The sequence below is a fragment of the Dermacentor silvarum genome, chromosome 1 (genome assembly GCF_013339745.2).
Source record: "Dermacentor silvarum isolate Dsil-2018 chromosome 1, BIME_Dsil_1.4, whole genome shotgun sequence".
In the NCBI taxonomy this organism is placed as follows: Eukaryota; Metazoa; Arthropoda; class Arachnida; order Ixodida; family Ixodidae; genus Dermacentor; species Dermacentor silvarum.
In genome coordinates, this window is record NC_051154.1 from 183,090,010 (window position 1) to 183,112,373 (window position 22,364).

Genomic DNA, 22,364 nt, shown 5'->3' on the forward strand with positions numbered 1-22,364 from the left:
ATTGCTGTATGGGAGGTTGTCAATTTAATCACAGCCCACATAACTATGAAATTAACAGTATTCTGCAATGCCAAGTCAGCGCTGCAGGCAGCAGAATTCTTTTTGAAGAACTGACCCTATTCACATCCTGACACTTTGCGAGTTTCACGAAAGTACCCAGCGATGTGCCCACATCATCACATTTCAATGGGTGCCTGATCAGTGTGGCATGATTGCCAATGAACTCACTGAGAGTGAGGAAAGATGGGCCTTTCATGTCTCTGTTATAATGTGGATTGCCTAAACACAACCTCACACCAACTCCCTGATCACATTCCTCATGCATAATCATACTATGCGCAGGGCTCATGCCGACAACATCCCCAGACACATGCATGCAGTGTTCGATCCTGATGCAAAATTCCGTTTGCTTGCAAGGGTTACAGGAAGCCAGACACCTTTGCTACACAGGATTCATCCAAGCCTTGCTTGCACCCACTGCTACCCATACCTTATCAATTTGAACAGCCCTAACTGAACACTATCAGACACATAACATATGTGGAACACTGGAACACTATGTGATTATCTGGCGTATGTGCCAGAGCAACCGACACTAGATGGTTTCCCAGGCAGCGTCCAGAGGCAACCACCGTTGGAGGGCACTGTTCTCAGCATGGCCTGACACTAAAACTGCCAGGCAGACAACAAAAGCATTATTGAAGTTCCTGCATGCCACGTGACTGGACGAGCAGCGCTAGTAGGCCCATTGTGTAATGTAAACATGCATTCACTCCTTCCCTTCTCCTCACTATCATACATCACTACACTTTTGCTCCCCTGCCCTTTTCCTCAGTGCAGAGTAGCAGGCTAGAGTGCAATAGCTCAGGCCGACCTCTCTGCCTTTTCTGTTAATATATTCTTCTCTTAAAAATCGATAATACAACACTCAATGAATTCTTCCATATGCAGGGGTGGGAATGCCAAAAGTAATTTTGGAGCAATTTTTGGAGCAAGTAAAATTGCATTTTGGAGTAGTTTGGAGCAGATAAAATTTCATTTTGGAGCAATATGGAGCTGGCGCATCTGAATTTTGGTGGAATAATGGAATATGGAATATGGCAGCGCATTTTAATACCTCAACAAAACACAGAATAAACCAACACGAATCACGTAGTAGAAGCGCGCTTTGTAGCTACAGCATACTAGAATATGGGAGAGTGGGTCGAGCAGCGGCCCGGCGCATGCTTTCCTGTAAATAAAGCCGAAAACATCGATGGCACAACGATCAAACTATATATTCTCGCGCTGATGCTTATGATGATATCGGAAAATTTTCTCAAATTATGCAATCCAATCGACACAGTAACATCATTTCTGGTTCACCATATGTTACTACAGACCCAGACAGCCGCAATCAACCCTGGCCTGGTATAATGTAAAACTATTCCAATCTGTTTTCATTGTGATATCAATTATATGAACACTCGAGACGCATTTCTTCCATTGCCGTCACTGTGATGTTCCGTATAAAGTCCAGGGGCGATAAAATCATCGCAGTGTGCCGTAGCTGTATGTGCGAGTGAAAGCGTGCGAGAGTGGGCTGACAATGGCGGCCCAACATCGCGCGCGCAAGTGAGAAAAGCAGGGAGGAAGCCCGCTGTCTTGCGTCACGCGCAAGGCACCTGGGGGAGGGAAGGGAGGGGGTGCGTTCTACTCCGGCGGTTACTGCATATGGCGCGGCCGCCCGGGCCCCGGGGCATCTTGAAAGCGATCTGCGATGGGGACAGGGTGCAAGTGCCAATAGCTTTGTGCGCGCTGTATTTTCGGCGCTTAATTTGTATTGAAGCGAGAGGCAGCACTAAGGTGAATTCACTTGCTGCTACAAGTGGCCTCAATCCAGCGTTTTGACAGTGAATTTCCAAAGTCATCGAGCGAGATGTGTTCATGTTTGCTTGTGCGCGTGGCACCATGCTTGTTAACTTAGTTAGTAAGCAAATGTTTACGAGTTTATACAGCTGATAAAACTACTACAGTGGTGCTACTGCGGACTTATGATTTGGAGCAATTTTTGGAGCATCAGAAATTTCATTTTGGAGCACTTTGGAGCAGGCAATTTGGCATTTTGGAGCAGCTTGGAGCAGCTGATTTTTCACATCCTGAAGTATTTCGAAAAAGCGAGTTGCAATTTACATTCAATTACCTGAATAATTCTTATGTTCTTACGAGAAGCTTCGTAAACATTTCCATCTATTGCAGATCTCGTGGAGAAAAAAATGCACTTGTGTGTATGCGACACACACAGACACAAATTGATATCATTTCGTATATTGCTAGTTTTCCCAGATGTCATCGGTAATATCCAGAAACAGAAATGATGGACACATTGGCGGCACGCGGTTATTATAACCACGTCATGCTGCGCTTCAAACAAGCTACTAGCTGCGTTTCCGGAGTAGATAACGTCCGCCGATGAATCGCCAATTAACCTTGAAGCCGCGCGCCTTGGCAGAAACCGCACTTTGCCGTCGAGCCGCCTTGCAAGGCAGACGCCACGTCGGCGCCGTGCGTGGCTCTGCTAAAGTCACTGGAACCTGGAACTTGGAAAGTACCGCAACCGCCGGAGCGAGCGCAGGCAACACTGCGCGGAAAAGACGAGCAGCTCTTCCTAGGGTTTTCTAGACTTGCTACAGTGAAGAACAGCACGATGGCTGCCGCAGTGGGCCCTGTGAAATCCACAAACAAAACCGCATTTCGTTTAGCTAGATACGATGTAAATTACAAGTACAGTAGCCGACCGATTTTTCGGACTCCAAAAATTCGGACTTATTGGATATTCCGGACTTCATAGATGTACCGGCAGGATTCCCATAGAGCTAATGCATTTTCACGAGCGATTTTTCGGACAAATCTAGGTGCCGATGTTCGATTTTCCGGACTAAATCGCTTGCTCCGAGCCACGCTACCCGATCGCAACACTCCAATTGCTAGTAGATACAGCGTTTGACCGCTGGCGCCACGCTGCGCCGCTCGCACGTACCGCGTTTCTATATGGTTTCTTTCGCCGAGGGCGCTTGAATGCAATCATATGGTTCGCACGAATGCAAGCCTCGGAAGCGTTGCTATATGGCCGAGTGGTTACTGCGCTCGCTTCGGGATCATACGTACGTGGGTTCGAATCCCATCCTGGCTAGAATTTTTTTCTTAATATCACGCTTTTCCTTTTTTTTTTCCCCTCTCTGTTTGCCGGCGCGGTCGTTTGAACCCTGGTGCCACGGCGGCAGCTGTGGTGCCGGGCGCCAACGCGAAGCGGCGGTCCTTGGGGTGTTGCGGAGCGCAGCGTAACAACACCCCAAATAAAAAAATACTGCTCCAGTCAGGTAGATTGCTCCCTCCCTGATAGTGAGATTATATTTGGATCAAAACAATGACGCGTTTATAATACCACCGATCCCAACAGCAGGCTAGTCACCACCAGCCCAGCGTTTTCTCCGTCAACGCCTCCTCCGTTCGAACGGCGGCGGCTAGAAACATGGTACGCGCGAGCGGCGCAGCGTGGCGCCAGCGGTCGAGCGCTGTATCTACTAGCAATTGGAAATACGCTACCCGATCTTGGAGGCCGCCATATTGGATTTCTTGGCTTCCAGTGCCCCCCTGTATAGCCTCGAAGATCAGTAGACGCATGCTATCCCTTCATCTCCGAGGCCATGCCCGCTCTTCCTTGGCCGACAAAACGTTCTAAAAAGCTGCACTTGCTTTTCTTTTTTTTTTTTGTTCGGTCCGTACGCTGTGTGCGGGTGAAAGCTTGCGAGGGTCAGCCAGCAACCACAATTTATTCTCACGCACACGAGAGAGGAAGGCGACCTGAGGCGCGTGCGGACTTCGTTCGCTCGCGGGGCACGGGGAGAAGGCGGCGGAGACGGTGGGGAGTTGCATTCTGCTCTTGCGGCTGCCGATGGAGCTGCTGCGCAGGCACCGTATCTTGAAAGCGATCTCCTATGTGGCCGAAGTGTGCACCCGCGATCTGCGATGGGTACAAAGGGCGTGCGCCGAGTGCCACTAGCTTCGTATGCGCCGTTTTTTTTTCGTTTTTTTTTCCGACGTTCGCGTTGAAGCGAGAGAATAGACAGCGCGAAGGTCAATATGCCCGCAGTCATCGAGCAAGATGTGTTCATGTAACCTGTGCGCGCGTGACACCGTGCTTATTTAGTTAGTGGGCGCATATTTACAACTTTATACGGCCGATAAAACTAACATCCTTACTTCGTATCGCTGTCTATTAATTGGCTATCGCAATCGATGCTCCGCCTTTTGGGCGAAATTGCGACATTTTTCTTAAGCCTCATAACTTTTTTCTCTTGGGGGAGGGGGGGAGTTTTTCGGACTGCTCGCTTTTTCAGTCCCCGCGAAGTCCGGAAAATCGGTCGGCTACTGCACTCGGAAAGTGAAGCATTCAAGCATCCCGATGCTCGTGTGTCACACAAGATTTTTTTTTCGGATGACTAGGTATCAAGCTTTGCCACAAAATCATTTACACGCGTGGATATTATCGCTTTCTAACATGGCTACTGATTTAACCGCGCACGAAATGTTTCATACAGATCTATTTCTACAAAAATAAACGGTCCCTGACTGCACTACAAGAAAAGGGATGCTAAAACAGAATTAACCAGGTCATGTTCGTGTTGTTTTAAACAACACACGAGAAAATCTATATTTTAATTTTCAACATTGACAGGTCGATCGACTTCATTGCAGTGGTTTTCTCACTACACTTTGTTGATTTTGACACAGCCGCCCGTATTCCGTCGCTCTTCGAGCCACATTTTGCTCGTTTCTGCATATTTCTGAACATCTCCTTGCTTTGTTTACTCAAGGCAAACCGCAGTCTTCAAAGCAAATGCGCGAAGAAGCTTTTACATCACATTATGGCATTTAGGGAGTTCGATGAAATACCGCAAGGAGCTTCTCAGCTTTGCGATATCAACAAGTTCACCAAGTGGGAGTGAACTTGTCACTCTTTATCCGGTGCAGCCAGAGATAGCACGGCGCTTGCTGTTGCTCTTTCCGCTTAACTGGTATCGCGAAAAGCGCTTTCCCGGACTCCCGGCGGTTGCTGCACCCGAACGTGCAGCACCCGGGCATTTCCTTTCGTTTTGTTTTAAGTCTACGAAAGTTACATATACACTAAATTATACAAAATGCAAAATCTGACCTCGTTGATGACTCGTACACGCGGCGTGTGCGAGCGATGTCTGTTTGCTTATCTCCTTAGGCGCGGCTTAGATCCGCCATCGATAGTGGAAAGTGATCACCTGACGGCAATTGACCAATCGGCGGCGCGGCGGCTAAGAGAAAAGGGCTGCGGTACTTTCCAGGTTCCAGTGACTTTAATTGGGACCTACGCGCTAGAGCTTTCTCGTCTCCTGTTTGCAGCTAAGGTTGCAACCAAGGCTTGCCCTATCGTCACGTTGAACGTTTTAATTCCCCGGTAGTGCAATTGGCGACAGACGCCGTCAAATCCGAGACTTTTTGGCGCAGTTAGGCGCAATTTTCGTCGATTGAATCAGGATGGCGCAGTAAATCCCAATTGGCGCACTTTGGCGCAGTTGGCGCAGGAGTGGAATCACTGCTACTATCCCTACTTTATATAGCTGTCTACTAATTTGCTCTTGCAATCGATGCTTTGCCTTTTGGGCGAAACTGACTTTTGATTCCAAATCCACTATTAGCCCTTCATGCTAAGTCAAAATGGCTCGGGCGTCGCCTATATAGGCGCTTAAACTATGGACTAGTTTTACGTTATGCCAGCCCTGGAGACAGAGACCCCCACTGCAGCGCGCGCCTCCCTAATATGTAGTTCGCTCAAAACACCCTCAGCCTACCTTTCATTGTTTTGCACCTCAGCTAGGGAACGCTGCGCTGCTCGGCCCACTCAACCGTATTCTAGTACACTCTAAATACAGCTGCCCTGGCCGTTCCAACTGCATCAACAACAGTTGGGAGTGGCCGTGCACGCGCCGGCTACTCGCCGGAAGCACCGAAAAGTCCAGTGTTCACATTCCGCGGTGTGCAGAATGTGAACGGCTGCACACTTTTGCAGAGAATAAATCTGGTCGCTGTTCACAGCCACTGCCGGAGTACACTAGCCAAAGCCGTTCTGGTGCAGCGAGGCGCAATTTCAGTCAATTTGCTCCATTTGGTGCAGGAATTTGCGCTTGAATCAAAATGGCGCAATTGGTGCAGAAGTCCCACCCCTGCATATGTGGCGTGCATCAACACCTGCGAGCAGTAGCTTGTGTGAGGGCGACATGTCTCACATCAGGGGGAACAGCAATCATAATGCAAAGACGGCATTGACCTTTCTCACAATATCCTAATTGCCATCGTACAGATTTCTTCCAGTTTTATTTGAATTTCCCCTACATCCTTCCAAATAGAGTCCTTGGTTGCTTAAGGCGTGTTCTCCTGGCACCATGCACTGAAGAAACGCATCATGCACTTGACGTTTCATGCCTTTCATGCAAAAGATAGGTCTACTCCTGTAAGTGGCATGCTGCCATGAGCAATGATGTGGGTGCCTCACTCAAAGAAAACACTACAGCTCAAGCCATGCACCTATTTCTGTCCATCTTCTGCGTGACTTGATGCCCTCCCTAAACCCCACTCCCAAAGCCACCATTATGTTGTCAATGCAATGGCTGATGGCACATGCATTCTCATCAGCACTTACCTACAAGCTGCCACTGATACCTGGACACCTACACACAGCATCACCACACCACTGTAGTTCAAGGTCTTTGAGAGATATGACGATTTCCTTGTGCGAAAACAAAGCTGTTCGGTAAAAGGATGGATATGACAGAAACTGCTCAGCATTCAACCTGATCTCAGCAAGCAGCTGCCAGACAAAGACAGAGGCAAATATTGACAGCTTTCGAATGTGCCACACTATGTTTTATTGTACCATATCCATCATTGTACAAAACAATTTGCCACAACATGCAGAACATGCATACAGAGCTCTGCAAGTTTAAATACTGGTTTCCGATTGAGCATTCATCACTTGACTACTGGTAAGCGGAATTTCTTGCTCACTTTTAGAAGCCTTTTTACAGTACACATGAGTGCAGAAGGGAGCGGTCATACAAAACAAGACTAAAAAGCAGAATACAGTGAGCTTCATTATTGTAAACACTTATCCTTCATACAGTGGTACATGGCTGTACGCACAATGGCTGTGGCACACAATGTCCCAAACATCGCGGAAGCTGTTGAGAATGAAGGGCGCTAGCTTCACCGTGATGAATGAACAATCTGTTGGCAACCAGGTGATTAGCAAAAAAATAATCGGGATGTGCGTGCAGTAGTGAAAAACGTGTCTCAGATGAAGACGCTTGCCATAGCCGTGCTGCAAAAACGTTGCGGGACCTTCTGTACAGGCTAATAAATCACGAGATGACAATTACAGCCTCCGCACCGTTTTTGTGCAAAATAGAAACCGCATTTGCCAACTCAGTCAGTAAATAAAAGCGTGTTGACACATTCAGCATTTGTTTACTGTTTTCTTGATACTACCCTCGATAATTTTACATTTAGTTAATTCGGACATATTTTTCTGTCACATTAAATCGGAATTAGCCAGGTTTTGCAGTATACCCAAAACTATTTCACTTTCCAAGTAATATTTCAAACGTTTATTATATCCGGCGTAATTCAGTGAGTTGATGACCAGGATTTTTCACTACAATGTCCTACTATCTTCGCTTCTCACAAGCATACACAGAACACGACATGATTCAGAAGGGCAAAATGCACGAAATAAAATAGGCACGAGACAAGCACTTTTCCCGTGTCTACCCTTTCTTTCGTGCCATGTCTGTTTTTTTTGCACTTTTAGGTAATGTCACAAATGCACCAATTAGGCACTCTGAAAGTCCTTTTATTACACACAATTTTTATGACGCTGTTTATTTTACTTATTCTGGACATTGTGTAATGTGGGTGGATGGTATACCAACCAACCTAACTTATTCAAAATTATTCTGGTGCAGCGGTTAGAAGGCTCGGCTCAAAACTATACTGTTGGTTCAACGCTGGCTATGTATGAACTATGCACCAATATCTTTTGTTGTGCCACGACGAAACAAAAGCACAATGTATGAATGAATGCAAATTGCCCGTTTACTAGATCAAAGCTGTTCTCTGCAGTAAGGTAAGGGGGTGGGCACAGTATTATTTACAACAAAGCTACAATGGAACCCTGATTATACGACTTCGAGGGGACCACGCAAAACCGTCGTATACTCTGGGCGTTGTATAATCGAAAAACTAAGAATATAGGCCGTGACGCTCAGTCTTGCCCAAAAAATGGGTACAGATTGCCTGAATAAGCCCGCGGCACGAACCTGCACTGCTCCAAGGAAGGTAGAAGAAACTATAAAAGAAATTAGCATATTTATTTGATTGTAACGAGTTTTTTTAAATGATTTTCGTTGCTCGAACTCAACCCCCGCGTTACATTCGAATAACGGCAAAATTGACCATTTTAAAACAAATATTCTAAATACCATGATTTTTAGCATTACATTGGCAATCTATAACTTTCAGTCTCGATCCAATCCATAGACAAGTCGACCTAGGTCAGAACTTGTTTTTGGTTGGAATCAACGCTGCTTTCGCTGTGCTTAAGGCTAGTTACGATGCTCTATTACCCTATAGCCTTTTGCGGTTCAACTTCGTTCATTCGCAACGTTATGGCGATGCAGCGCATTCGGTAAGACGGCCGCTTCGAGTGACGATCAATTTTGATGGCCGAGAATCTGGGAAAGTCCGCCGTGGCTTGGTGTCTCGACGGCAACGAGTCGACGATTTGCGGATGGCGGGACCAACGGCAGGCCCTCTGTAAATGCGAGGCCAGTTGGAAATGCTCTGTGGAAATCGAAGTGGCCTGGTACTGACCCCGAATGAAATGGTTGTGTGGTCTTTCAAGAAGTCTCGACGGCTCAGAAGATGACTAGATTCTCAGGCGATCGCTTTTAGATAGTTTCGCTTTCGCGCGACTCTGCTCGTCCCGGCAACGAACCCCTCGAAGTATACGGCCGACAGCTCTCTTGGTGCTGATAGCAAGCGTACGACAGCTCCAGAAACACTTGTTGGGGATGCTTTCACTACCAAATGACGCAAAATTTCGTGAAAGTGAAACTACCTACGAATGTGATCGCCCAAGAATACTGCCCAAGGAAAGCTCCACCTCCTCTTCAGAGGACGATAAGTGAAGAGAACTATTTTCCAAATTGCAATGCCTTGAATAAAGGAACCATTTATTTTCCGTTCACCTCATTTACATTCGCGGTTTTATTTCTTTAATTTCGCGTGACTGGAAAGCCGCCCCTCACGTTGCAATCGCAGTCGCGTTGCAATCAAGTGAATACGGTATTGCACACCCGTTATCAGCCGGCTGCAGTGTGCTCACGTGCCAGCCTGCGTCTGCTTAGCGCATTTTTCTTTTCCCTCCGGACGGTACCAGAGAGGCATCGTACGAGCTGGGGCCGGCGTAAAACTGTGTCGTATAATAGAGGTTTTTAACACATGAGCATGGATGTATGATCGAGCTTCCACTGCACTTTTGTTTGCAATATATGCAGAGCAACTCATACATACACTCTTCTAAAAAACTGAGTCATCAAATGCACAAAAATATGTTTTTGGTGCATGCATCATCTAAGAACAGCGAACAAAGTTCAACTTGTGGAATTTCTAAACAAATGCTCTCCACCATCTATCTCAAATCATGTTTCCCCTCCTTATTTCATAATGCAAAATACAGTCAAACCTGGATATAATGACATTGACAAATTCCCGAAAAACATTGTTATAAAGAGGATTTCGTTATATGCAGGTTTGGCACGAAAATTCGAAAAAGAAACGGTTACCGTATTTACTCGATTCTCACGCGCCCTCAATTGTAACACGCACCAGTTTTCCTTGCGTTTCTTCGCCGAAGCACTTATCCTTGGAATGTCACATTAGGTATTGGGTGCTGGACGCGTGTCGTTTTGCACAAGCACGAGTCGTCGGAAACGAAGAGCGAGCGATACGATGGCGTCGTATAGTGTCACCTAGTGTCAGGTTAATGAAGTGAAGTGCAGAGACTTGCGCAGTAACCAAAAAGTGGCGCTGCCAGTGCATTGAAAATAAAATAATTTTTTTTTTCCTTCGGCAACATCAACTGGAAAAGGGGAGTGCCGGCTTAACAGGCTAGGCCAGCTGCAGCAAGCGCGGGATCAGGTTTAAATGAAGAGAGTGGGAAAGGTCACGCCCACAGCGGCAAAATCGCCGGGTCGAGGGATGCAGGCCCGCCTCGCGCACGCTCGCACGCACGCACGCACACGTTCGCTCACTCTCGCCTCACAGTTGCCGTGAATTCAAGCTCGCCAAGCGCATCGCCGCCACTTCGCATTCCGCCACGGCGGAGAAGGTGCTTCTGGTTACTGCTCGCGCAAAAATGACAAAATTTGGGGCGAAATCTCTAGGTTGTCGGCGGGGAAAATTCGTTATTTCGAGGGGGTCTCCCGCTGCCACTTCGTTACGTAGAGGTCTCAAATACATGTGCTTCTATGGAGTAACGGTGGGGAATAGAAAAACTTTGTTATATCCAGGAATTCGTTTTATGGAGGTTCGTTATAAGCAGGTTTAACTGTACAAGAAAACAGTAAATATACACATGTTTATACTAAGGCATGAGTCTTTCGACTATACATCTCTGCATCTCAACATTTCCCGGTGTTCTCGTTCTTTTGCACAGGCCTGACTGCCGATTTGTTTGCGCGAATATTCATTTGTACTGCTGTAATAGATATTCAATACAATGAACAAAACTTTGCTTTGAATGAAACTTCCTCATATCAGCATTAAATTGTAGTACACTAGTAAAAGATTACCATACATCTATGAAAAAGTGTGCTAATATTAATTATGAAAGGAGGCTAGCCTCCTCAACCATGAACAGACTACAAAACAGGTATGCAAGCTAAGGGATACAAGTACAGGAAACTTTTTGCAGCATCAAGCAGATGAGCAGATGAGAACCACTACCATATTTGCTCGAATCTAACGCGCACTTTTTTTTTCGATAAACCAGATCTAAACATTGCGTGCGTGCAAAGATCGAGCACAAGCCTAAATCTGAGTTACCATATTGCCATTGGCATTTCAAAATGGCTACCTCGTACACGCATCGAGCCTAGTTGCCGTAGCTTACTCCATGTGCTATAGTATGTGTGCGCATTAGTCTACAACATGGGTTCTCAAAGTGGGTTCTGGGTCACCCGCAAGGGTCACCTCGAGGTTCCGCGAGCCCCTGATAAATATTTTCTGGTTCCGCACTCGCCAAGTCACTAAGAAAACGGGCAGCACGCCAAAGCTTTTGCAATTGAATTTCGGAGGCCGTAAATTACCCTCATGCGCATTTCTCCCATTTCTAGATAGGTGCCACTAGCGGGGGTGACTACGTAGACGTCAGAGGATTAGAAAAATAGCACGGAGCAGCGCAACACATTTGGTTCTAGTACGGTAGCTCAGCGAGCACTGCAAACGTGCGACGCAAAAGAGCAAAAACGGCGTTAGCATCCAATCAAAATGGAGCAGCAGAGTCCGCATCCCCATAGCCAACAGCGGAAATCGTACATGATACGTGAATGACAGCAATGGCGGAAGGCTTCGTGCCTAATTGTGCCTTAAAAGCCTTTATTCTTGCGTTTAGAGCCGTGCATAACATTGCATTGGTGACTGGCCACAAACCTTCATAACTGCAATGTCGCCTCAGCGGTTGCGGCAAACAGTAGTTTCGTTTCGACTCTGCGCGCGCATCGGCTGCGTGCCTTCAAAACTGCGTAGTAGCCATCTATGCTCACGTCGATAGTGACCGCGGTTTCGTCCGCTGCAGTTGAGGTAAACAGTATTTTCGCTTTGACTCAGTCACGGTGTAAGAAATATACTTATTTCTTACACCGTGACTAAGTGCAAAGATGTCGAGGATGGAGAGCACCATCTACATCGCGATGGACGGACAATTTATTGGCGACCAGCAAAAAAGTAATCGGGATGCGTGCGTGGTAGTGAAAAGCGTGCCTCAGATGAAGACGTGGGCCGCGGCCGCACTGCAAAGGAAGTCACGAGATGACGAGGATTGTAGCTTCCGCACTGATATTGTGCAAAATAGAAACAAGATTTGCCGATTCATTCAGCAAATAAAAGCATGTTGACGTAGTAAGCATTTGTTTGTTGTCTTTGTACTCTTGATAATTCAACATTCGGTATTCAGTTAATACGGACATTATTTTTGCTCCCATGAAATCCATATTAACAAGGTTTTACAGCAGTAAAAGCATAGTAGGCACTAATTTAAGATCTCTTGCGACGAAAATTTAAGGTTATAAGTCTCCCCGTGTGATATGCACTGAAAACTGTCATGCCTTGATAGCATGTTGTCTTGCCTTGGCTCATGACGATTGCACCATGCAGGTTGCACGCCACCCTCAGAATAGTCTGTCCACCACCGTTGGTCCCAAACGTGTTGCGCACTACGCTTAGCATCTCTATGGGGGATGGGGAACTTAGCACTTGATATAGCTTAGCAGGGTTCTCTGGGATCAACATGCCACATTTAAAAGGAAAGTGATCATGTGTGCGAAGACGGACGAAAATCGAGCCGCATCACAAGCGTTCAGAGTACTCGAAACTTGCATGCGGGACAGACGCAAACAGAAGGAGAGGGTTTCTGCCAGCAAAGCAACACGGAATTGGTTTCAGTGGACCGAATCAGGACGTATTCTGAGACGATCCACTTCGGCGATTACAATCGCCTTGGCCCGATCAGGAAAGCAATCTGCGACAGGGACAGAGTCCACTGCGTGCTGTGTTTTTGCCTCTTATAGTTTGCATCAAAGCGAGAGGCAGCATGAAAGTCAATTTGTTTGTTTCTGCTGCCGCTGCGCTTCCTCTCTCCAGCGTTTTGACAGTGAGTTTCTGTGTTTATCGAGTGAGAAGGGTACATGTTTGCTTGTGTGCACGTGACACCATGCTTGTTAATTTAATTAGTAAGCAAATGTTTACAAGTTTATACGGCCGATAAAACTACTATCCTTACTTCGTACAACTCTCTACTAATTCACTATCACAATCGATGCTTTGCCTTTCGGGCGAAACTGGAACTTTTTTTTATTCATTGCAACTTTAGTGCATTGGGTGTAAATGTTTGTTTTTCCAGATGAGAGAAAGTTGTATTGCTGTATGAAAGTATGAGGTGCGCGGTATTGTAAAGGACTTTTTTTTTCGTCACAAAAAACAGGTGCGCGTTACAATCGAGGGCGCATTAGAATCGAGTAAATACGGTATACCTTACCACTTCTGGCACTGACGGGTTCTTGGCATCCTGAATACAATGGAAGCCATGACGTGCTGCCTCCAAGTCCACACCAGGGTTGAGCTCACTGCAGTTGAAGTGTCCGTCATCTTCTTTCAGGTATGATGCATTAAGGCAGGCGCAGGAAGCAAAAACGGTCTCCAGATAGCTGCAAAAATACACAGCAGTTATCTCGAGCTATAAACACTATGTGCACAGTGTCCAGCATTAAACATGTGCACATGTCCAGCACAGTGTCCAGCACAGTGCACCACCTTATTTGCTCTAAACTACTGCGAGCATGTCAAAGATGTAATGGCAAAATGAATTACGATAACAAATGCGCACATATGTAAGTTATCAAATGCAGAAACTTTCAAATAGAAGCAAAATCAGGGTAATCCTGAATTTGAATTTTCATGGCTCTGGATCCACATTTCACTGTTCCCACATCCACATTTCATGGCTCTGGATCTACACAACACTGAGGTGCCCAATAGCAGCAGGCATTGGTCTTAACGCCCAACCACTGGCATGCATCGGCAAGCTTCAGCGCATGCTGCCAAGCCAACGCGTCGCTCACGTCGGTTGGACGAAAAGGGCACGCAACCACTGGACACAAGCTGCGACTTGCGCCGACGCTCGCTCCTCGACTGCGGTGCACCGTTGCTTGACCATTTTGTCTTTAACCGTCGAAGTGCGGCCTAAAACAGCCTGCTTTACTGTAAACTGAGCTGGAAACAATAAGTTAGTGATCTGTATCCTCTTTTAGATATAAAAACACGTTTAATTAATGTATGTACGCTTGCCACAACGGTTTCTTTTTACCTTTGCAGTAACAATAGTGCACAAGATATCGACATCAGCGATTGCGTTCACGTTGTCGTCTGCAAGATCGCTTGGCAAACACCTGCACGAGCATGGCATGTCACATCAATAGCTTTCGTACGATTTGATATTTTTTAATTCATTGCACAGCCAACCATGTAAAAATTAGGTGTGGAAAGTATCATTGAAAAATCTGTATTATAAGTATAATTATGCTTGTTGGTGCATGAAAGAAATGCGAAAGTGGGTTCTGATAAAATCAGCAAAAAAAAAAAAAAACTAATTGAAACACCTGTGGCGCTCACAAAAAACATCTAGAACAGCTAAAATTTACCAACTTCGTAGCTTGTCTCATAATTCTTGTTTCTGTCTAATCTTGCCCATGGAACATCTAATTAATTTTTCTAGGTTGTTTTGAAGCATCAACACCGCATCGGAAGGCCTTCACATTGAGCAGCATTGAGTGTATTGCTAGAAATGTTTTCACTGTGTTAAGGCCATGTTCTATCGTAACTGGCTTCAACATGTGAAGTCTGTCTTTCTCGACATTAATGAAATAACATACCGTCAAATACCACAAGCTTGAGAATCGGAGGGTTCTAAGGTGTCTTTCGTTGCCCTTGGGCAAGTCGTACTGTTGAAGAACTCATTCAAATGTATGGGGGCAGCTCATTTGCTTAATATAAAAATATATATAAACAGGTTATTTTCGCAATTTATACACTTCTAGTCACCACACAAAAAAAAAGAAATACCAGGTTGTTTGTTGATTTCAGCCTACAATGATGTTTTGATTGAGAAAGACATTGAATTTGTTCTGTGAGGCACATAATAATTGCTGTGCCTTATTATATTATGGCACAACACTGGACATGGTAGCGAACCGTTATTAAACCTTCGAAGATATTAATAGCGCAATGCATATGATCAGGCAAACAGCGTTTTATTACACTTAACTGATGCTTTGAAAAAATTGTCACACTATAACAATATTACACAAAAGCTACTGAACTGAAATAATATACTAGTACATATTTAAAAATCAACTTCATACTACAATAACAATAATAATAACCAATCAATCAAATGTTTATTGTAGTGCCCAGGAACAGCTAGAGAGCCTTCGTACTGGTGCACTTAAAAAGCAAATGTGAGACAAAATGTACAGAGAACACAAATGTGGTAAACAAAGCAAAAATTGCGGGGTTTTTACATGCCAAAACCACGATCTGATTATGAGGCACGCCGTAGTGGGGGACTCCGGAAATTTGGACCACCTGGGGTTCTTTAACGTGCACCTAAATCTGAGTACACGGGTGTTTTCGCATTTCGGCCCCATTGAAATGCGGCCGCCGTAGCCAAATTCGATCCCGCGACCTCGTGCTCAGCAGCCCAATACCACAGCCACTGAGCAACCACGGCGGGTGGTAGACAAAACAATGCAAGATAAAGAAACAAATAGGGAAAAAGAAAACAAGGAAGCATAAAAGGCCGTTAATCATACATGATAATCTACATATATACAATACACAGGAAATGAACTCTGAAATATGTCAATACAGGCACAATTCTTACGTTTTCCGGAGTAGAGCCATATATAGAACAGTCTAAAGGGAAGCTGAAGTGGTTTTAGAATTGGAAGATTTACGGGGGTTTGGAAGGCTGTCACAGTACAATTCAACTCCTGCAGTTATTTTCTCGATTAGGCGCGTAGCAGCGCTGCAATCGCCATTTATATTTTCGTCGAAGCTCCGCCCCCCGTCCCTTCCCTCGCACGGCTAGCACAGTGGCAAAAGTGCGGGCGCGAGGATGACGTCAATGCAGGGGTCACGTGAGGGCTCTATTCAAATCACGCACCTCGCGATACCTATGATAACGTCACGCTCGTGTTCACCATCAGAGCCCGTTAACCGACACGCGGCGTCTCCCACAGACGCTGCGGCTAGTTATTGCTAAATTAAAGCAACTAGCGGTGACTTCTGGCCTGTTAAACTATGATTTTCGGATTCAGGGAGTGAGAAACTAAAATAATTCGTTGAAAGCTCACTTTCTTTGAAAAGTGCTTCAGTTGCCCTTCAATAGAACAAGGCCAGGCAGAGAATGCGGAATGTTACCTGGTATACTGTTGCGACACGAAAACTTGCACAGCTTTGGGGAATGTATAATGCCATGGACCACCTTATACAGGAACGAAAAGGTCTGATTTAATAAGTCTAGAGTGAGTAACAACTTTATTAATCGAAGGGGTGAGGTTTAGGGGAGTTTAGAGGTGTAAGTTTAGGTATACTTGAGAGGGCTGGACTACGGTCGCCAGAATGACATAAGTGGTGCTTGAAGACAGATATCAATTTATTCTGGACGCGTTCAGCGAGGTCAGAATTAAATTTGCACGTTACACCTCAATCTACAGAGACATACTCTAGTAGTGGAAGGCACACAGCCGAATACGATTTCAAGAACAGAACAGGGGAGTGGAAATCATGCAATATATGACATGCAATTCCAAGAGCGTGAAGGGCACGTTGTGCATGTTTAACGTGTGAACAGAAGCTTAGTGTTTTGGTGAAGTACACTACACACCAAGATCTTTGATTTCATCGACCCTGGGCAGTGGAGCATCCTGAAAGGTGTATGAAAATTGTACATGGTGTGTTTTGCGCGTATAATTTAATACCATAGCTTTGGAAGCATTTAAGAGTACCATTATTGTTTCTGCACCAGTTTGAGAGTGAGAAAATGTCTTTGCGGTCGTGAACACTGTTGACAGTCATAAATAGCTTTAAGCCGTCTGCATACAAAGCCATGCAGTTGATCTATCAAAATGTTCTTAGCACTAACAGAAAGCAGGGAATGTAATACCGATTCAAACACTTTCGACTCAATGCAGAAGATAGATATAGGCCGATAGTTAGTAACTGCACTCCTAGCACCCAATTTGTGCGCGGGCAATATCCATGCTACCTTCCAAGTGCTACAAAATATGCTAGACTTTAGGGAACTATGGAAGATGCTTGGGAGAACAGGGACACCGCCATACATATTAAGCAGTGTAGGAGGAATACCACCAGCACCACAAGAAAGGGAAGATTTGAGGCGCTTCATACACTTGAAAACAAGGTCTTCATTGACTGATAGCATAAGCACTGTGCCAGGCTGAGAAGGAAGGTTACTTGGAGCATTCTTTACACTATATACAGAACAGAAATGTTCTGCAAAGGCATCGGCAGTGTTCAAGACAGCATCACCATTTTCATCAAGAAGACACCTCTTCGGCGCTCTCTTTAGAAGAATGAGAGTGCACAAAGCTCCAAAAATATTTTGAATTACGTGTAATGCTGGCTTCAACACATTCAATGTGGTTGTAGTGATCATTTAATAATAATAATAATAATAATAATAATCTTAGCAGTAACATGGCACTCTAGACAGCGCCCAAGGCTAAAAAGGCTCACGCCCGTACGCTAGAGCGTCTAATAGTCAGCCATCTAGAGCAGGAATTTGCAGGGTGTAGCTGACACACGTACGCACGCACGCACACACGTGCACGCTGGCTCACTTGCAGAGCACGTCACACAACCCATACAGGGCAAGAACTGGAAAATCGACGGTGCCCAATGCACAGGAGTGCCGCTTCAGTCCGGTCGCAAGGAAGCGGAGTCCTAATGGCCAGGGGGGTGGAGAGAAAGCTCTGTATGCCAGACATAGGCATGGAGTTGCGGTGTTGGACCATACAGGCGTGATGGGGCTCAGGCTGTCCTGATGGTTTGTTCAGATGGACTGAAGAAGAAAGATGAGTGTTTCCAGAGAGCCATACACACCCTGCAGAATAGACAGACAAGTGCAATGTTGTGCTGGTATTGCAGGGTGCGCCACTTGCGGGCTTTCAGGCGATCCTCTTAGGCTGGCATGAGCTTGCAAGGATCGAAAAGATGGGAGTAGAGGGTGCACGTTCCCCAGTGCTGAACAAGCTCAAGTTTGTCAGCGAGGCGAGTTTAGTACAGGGATTATACTGATGAGCAGTACTCAAGCTGTGGCGGTATGAGAGAAGTGTAGAGTGCTCTGAAAACCTCAGGTCCACAGGGAAGGGAGAAACAGGTCACAAATCCCAGAATGCGACGAGCCTAGTGACTTGTGTGGAAAAGTCAAGAGAAGGGCTGAATATTACACCCAGGGTGGGAAGGGCCCGAATGGTCTTCATAGGGATGCCTCCGAGGAAGTAGGTTGGGCGCACAGCAGTTTTGTTATGGCTGATAAGCATGGCAGCACTTTTTTCAGTGCTAACACAAAGTTTGTTATTGTGGGCCCGGTCGTCCACCCTTACAAAATGTATTTATTTCAAGTGCATATGCTGTGTATCGGCATGTTGCAGTGCAAGTGTTAACATGGTAATTAAACACATTCTGCGAAGATGCACTAGGAACTTGGTTTTGAGTTAATCTTTTTCCTGATGACAGTTTATAGTATCACAGCGGTGTCGTTCGAACTCGGCACGAATTCTCGTCGCACTTCCACCACCCACGGTCGTCGGTCGTGTCGTTGTCGGCCTAGTATCACAACACTGCCTTAAAGGAACATTGTCGCGCGCGTTATGCGTCCAAAGAACTCGGATGATCGTTGGCGTTGGCGCCTTCACATCGGCGGCCATCATCAGGCGTAGCAGCCAAAGATTTCGCGACCTCTGATTAGTGGACGACGGCGTCGCGTCGCCTAGCGTCGCCGATTGGCAGCCGGCAAAATCTTTGTGCGCCGGGCCGCGTGACCCTGTTCACGACTGACGCTTTTGACGCTTTTGACGCATTTGACGCAATGACGCGTGCCGATGCATGCCGAAGTGTGCCAGTGGTTGGGCCTTTACACGGCGGAAGCGGCGTGCCATTGTTGCCAAGCCTCTTCAGCTTATTGATGGCACTGCCATGGTTACAACACTTCCCGCAAGGTCCTGTCATGATCACATACACTTCAAAACAACATGCCACTCTGCAACAGACTTCACAGCCACAATGTTTTAGCCTATGTGTATTTGAGAGCACAGTTTGAAAACTATGTCAGGAGTGAGCCAACACAGACAAATAAGCGAATGCTGGAGGACGCTAGCAACAAACCCCTCCTTAACCATGAAGAGACTACAAAACATGTATGCAAGCTAAGGAATGCAATTATAGACAACTTTTTGCACACCAAGCAGAGGAGCTTCCCTTTGAACTTTCAAGAAAATAAAATGCTTCATCAATCAAGAGAAATAGCACAGACCAAATGAATTAACTCTTTTGTTACTGCTGGAAATGTAATTTTCAGCGCTTTTATGCTTCAACATTTTATTTCAAGATGTAGTAGTCGCACCCTACGCTGCAATATATACAATTATAGCCTGGTCACTGGTGTTTAGAATGGATGTATAGCAGTAATAATTGCTCAAACAATTTTTGAGAATTCTTACGAGAGACACTTCAAAGTACCTCAAGAAACATGAATGAAAGTGATTATTTGCTATTTATAGTATTATGTAGTACTGAGAGTTAAAAAAAAAAAACATATGAAATATACAAAATATACATCATGCAAAAAAAGAATTATGGAGATCTGTTGGCATTAATACTAGCCATACTGATGACCATGTTATGCAGGAAAGCAGTAACGTTGCAAATATGAAAACGGGTAATTTCCTATTGTGCAGGGAGCAAGTTTTTGTCATTGCAGCAGGCACCTGGTTTGTTTTTACTGCATTCTTTAGGCTAGTGAAGTTATAGTAGTCAGGTCAGGGAGCATGCAGAAGCCTCCTCATACTGGGTTATTGTGTTCGTTTGGCTTTTCTGTGCAAGCAAGATGGTCTAGTGCGCATTCACAATTGGCGCTGGAGCCTCCACATGCATTGTTCAGTTCCTGTACAGTGCTGTACAGTGCTGTAGAGTGCTGTACAGTCCTGTACAGTAATGTGGAGTTTTGTACAATATTGTACAGTTATGGGTAAGGGCACTTGCACAGGCGGTGTTCAAAATTATCTTGAATTGGTTGAAGGTAGGCCTGAAATCTGACTTGACGTGAAGGATTGCTCGCAATTATTTGTGCATACGCTGTCAAAGCACTGATGGATAAAAGCAGCCCGCAAAGAAGGTAGATAAGGGAGGGGGGTAAAATGAAGCTTCACTTGGTATTAGTCAAACACAATTATCAAAATAACACGCACTCGTGAGCATCTACCATTGTTTGAGACATCATTAAAACAGCCTATACATCAGATCGGAAAATTGACAACCCGAGAGGGGCTTCTGTGTCTACCCTGCTGCTGTCATTTAAAAATTATGTTGCCGAGAAGACCAAACCACAAATTTTGTGTCTCTTTACTAAAGCGCTAGGAGCACTGGAGGCTAGTTTTGACGATGGCATCGGTCGAAGTTTTTTTTTTTTTCAGACTCCCCAATCTGCCAAAAATGGTCAAATCTGACAAGTAGTTAAGTCGTGATTTTAGACGGTGCATGATGTTCCAGTAGAAGAATTCGAATGGGAATGTATAACATGCCCTAGAAAAACAGTTGCTCAAATTGATCAATTTCAATAGGCGTGGCGACGAAAGAGTTAAGTAGGGTCCACCTCAATCTGTCTCTTAGTTCCGTTTAAAAGCAGACTGAGCGGTTGCCGTCTGAAGTAACAGTGTTGAATGTATGCACCAGTACGACTAACATGAGTATGGCACAAGCAAATGCGAATGAAAACTTTCTCACATTTCCATTGCTTAGTTGCATTGCCAGTGTCATCCACTTGAAACAACAGCTCAATAGCACAAAATTTTCCACGGACGTGACATAGAGAAGCGTATGCAGTTTAATACCGTGTTTGAGTGCACTAATTGCCTCTTTAATCCAGAATAACTAACATTTAAATGTAAGTGTCATATACAGCGGTACTGCAATGCAGAATCAACAAAAGGAAATGGCGGCGCCATCTGTCATGTCAAGGCTCCACATCCCTAGGCGGAACACGTCATTTGTTTTCTGATGAAAAAGATAATTTCATAGTTTCTGCACTGAAGCCATGATGCCACACGAAGTCAAACAGCTCATTACATTCTTATCCAATCATCATAGTTCCAGGTAAAGGTCGTATTAAATGCATGAAATCACCACATTACAACAGTCCTATCAGTGCGACCCAAGAAGCCTTCTCACTGCAGGGCCCCTTTGAAATGAAAAAACCCACACTTTTATTTTGCAGTTGACGGACAAATTAAGAACCTATTATAAAGCAGCTCTGCAACCACTTGTGCATACTGCTCAATATAAAATACTTTTGTATACAGCAAACACACAATAACAAGCATATCCTCATCACTTTAAGACCAGTACAAACAGCCCTGAGAACTTCCAACATGAGAAATGCACAACTGAATGCTCCATGAATATATAAAATATTAGGACATCTCCTGCAATCAAATACTTCCAAAATATTGGAAAATAAGAAGAGCATGCAAGTACAGTGGAATCTCGATGCGATCTTCATGGGAACCGGAAAATAAAGCTTATCATCGGAAAATCGTATCATCCAACGTTTTATCCAACCAAATTGTATTACTGAGAAAAAAAGGAGAAACGTATAGTCCCAAAAAACGTACTATGCAGCATCGTAGAATCGTATCAACGAGATTCCACTGTAATATGTTATTACTCTCACCTTATACAATAATCTTGAACTGCAGTCGATCCCTGATATCATCAAACTCGAACGGGAATGCGAAATAGTTAAATATATTGATAATTTCAAACATAAAATATGCCTATCTAAAGCTCATCCAAGACCTCCACACATCTCAGACAGTTTCCCGAGATCGTGAGAAGTGGGAACTTACCCATTTGCTTCCAAGGTAGTATCTAAAGCACAAAACTTGTCTTATTTATTGCTTACGAACGGTGCAAGGCACTCTCGCTGCGGCACGCTCTTTGATATACCTAGTGATCGCAATGCTAACCTAAAAAATCCCCCGAGACCGCGGTGAGAATCACATTGCTTCAAATTCCTTGTTGCGCGTTTTTTTTCAAGATCAGGTAAAAATGGACACACCGCAGAAGCAAACTAGCCTGTACGAATCCGCGCCGGCCTTGCCGCCATCAGGACACTTGTAGTGCAAATCGCCCGTGAACGTGCCCTGCAGTGTGTCCGT

At 45.2% G+C, this 22,364-nt stretch overlaps 1 protein-coding gene across 16 annotated transcripts in view; it reads right to left on the reverse strand.

Moving 5' to 3' along the window:
• The window catches only part of LOC119436503 (probable E3 ubiquitin-protein ligase HERC4), a 335,733-nt gene that overhangs the window by 134,320 nt on the left and 179,049 nt on the right, over positions 1-22,364 (reverse strand). For all 16 annotated transcript variants that reach the window (XM_049658143.1, XM_049658141.1, XM_049658148.1 and 13 more), the window contains one exon: positions 13,385-13,553. In XM_049658143.1, coding sequence (XP_049514100.1) covers positions 13,385-13,553 — 169 coding nt within the window. The remainder of the gene's footprint in view (positions 1-13,384; positions 13,554-22,364) is intronic.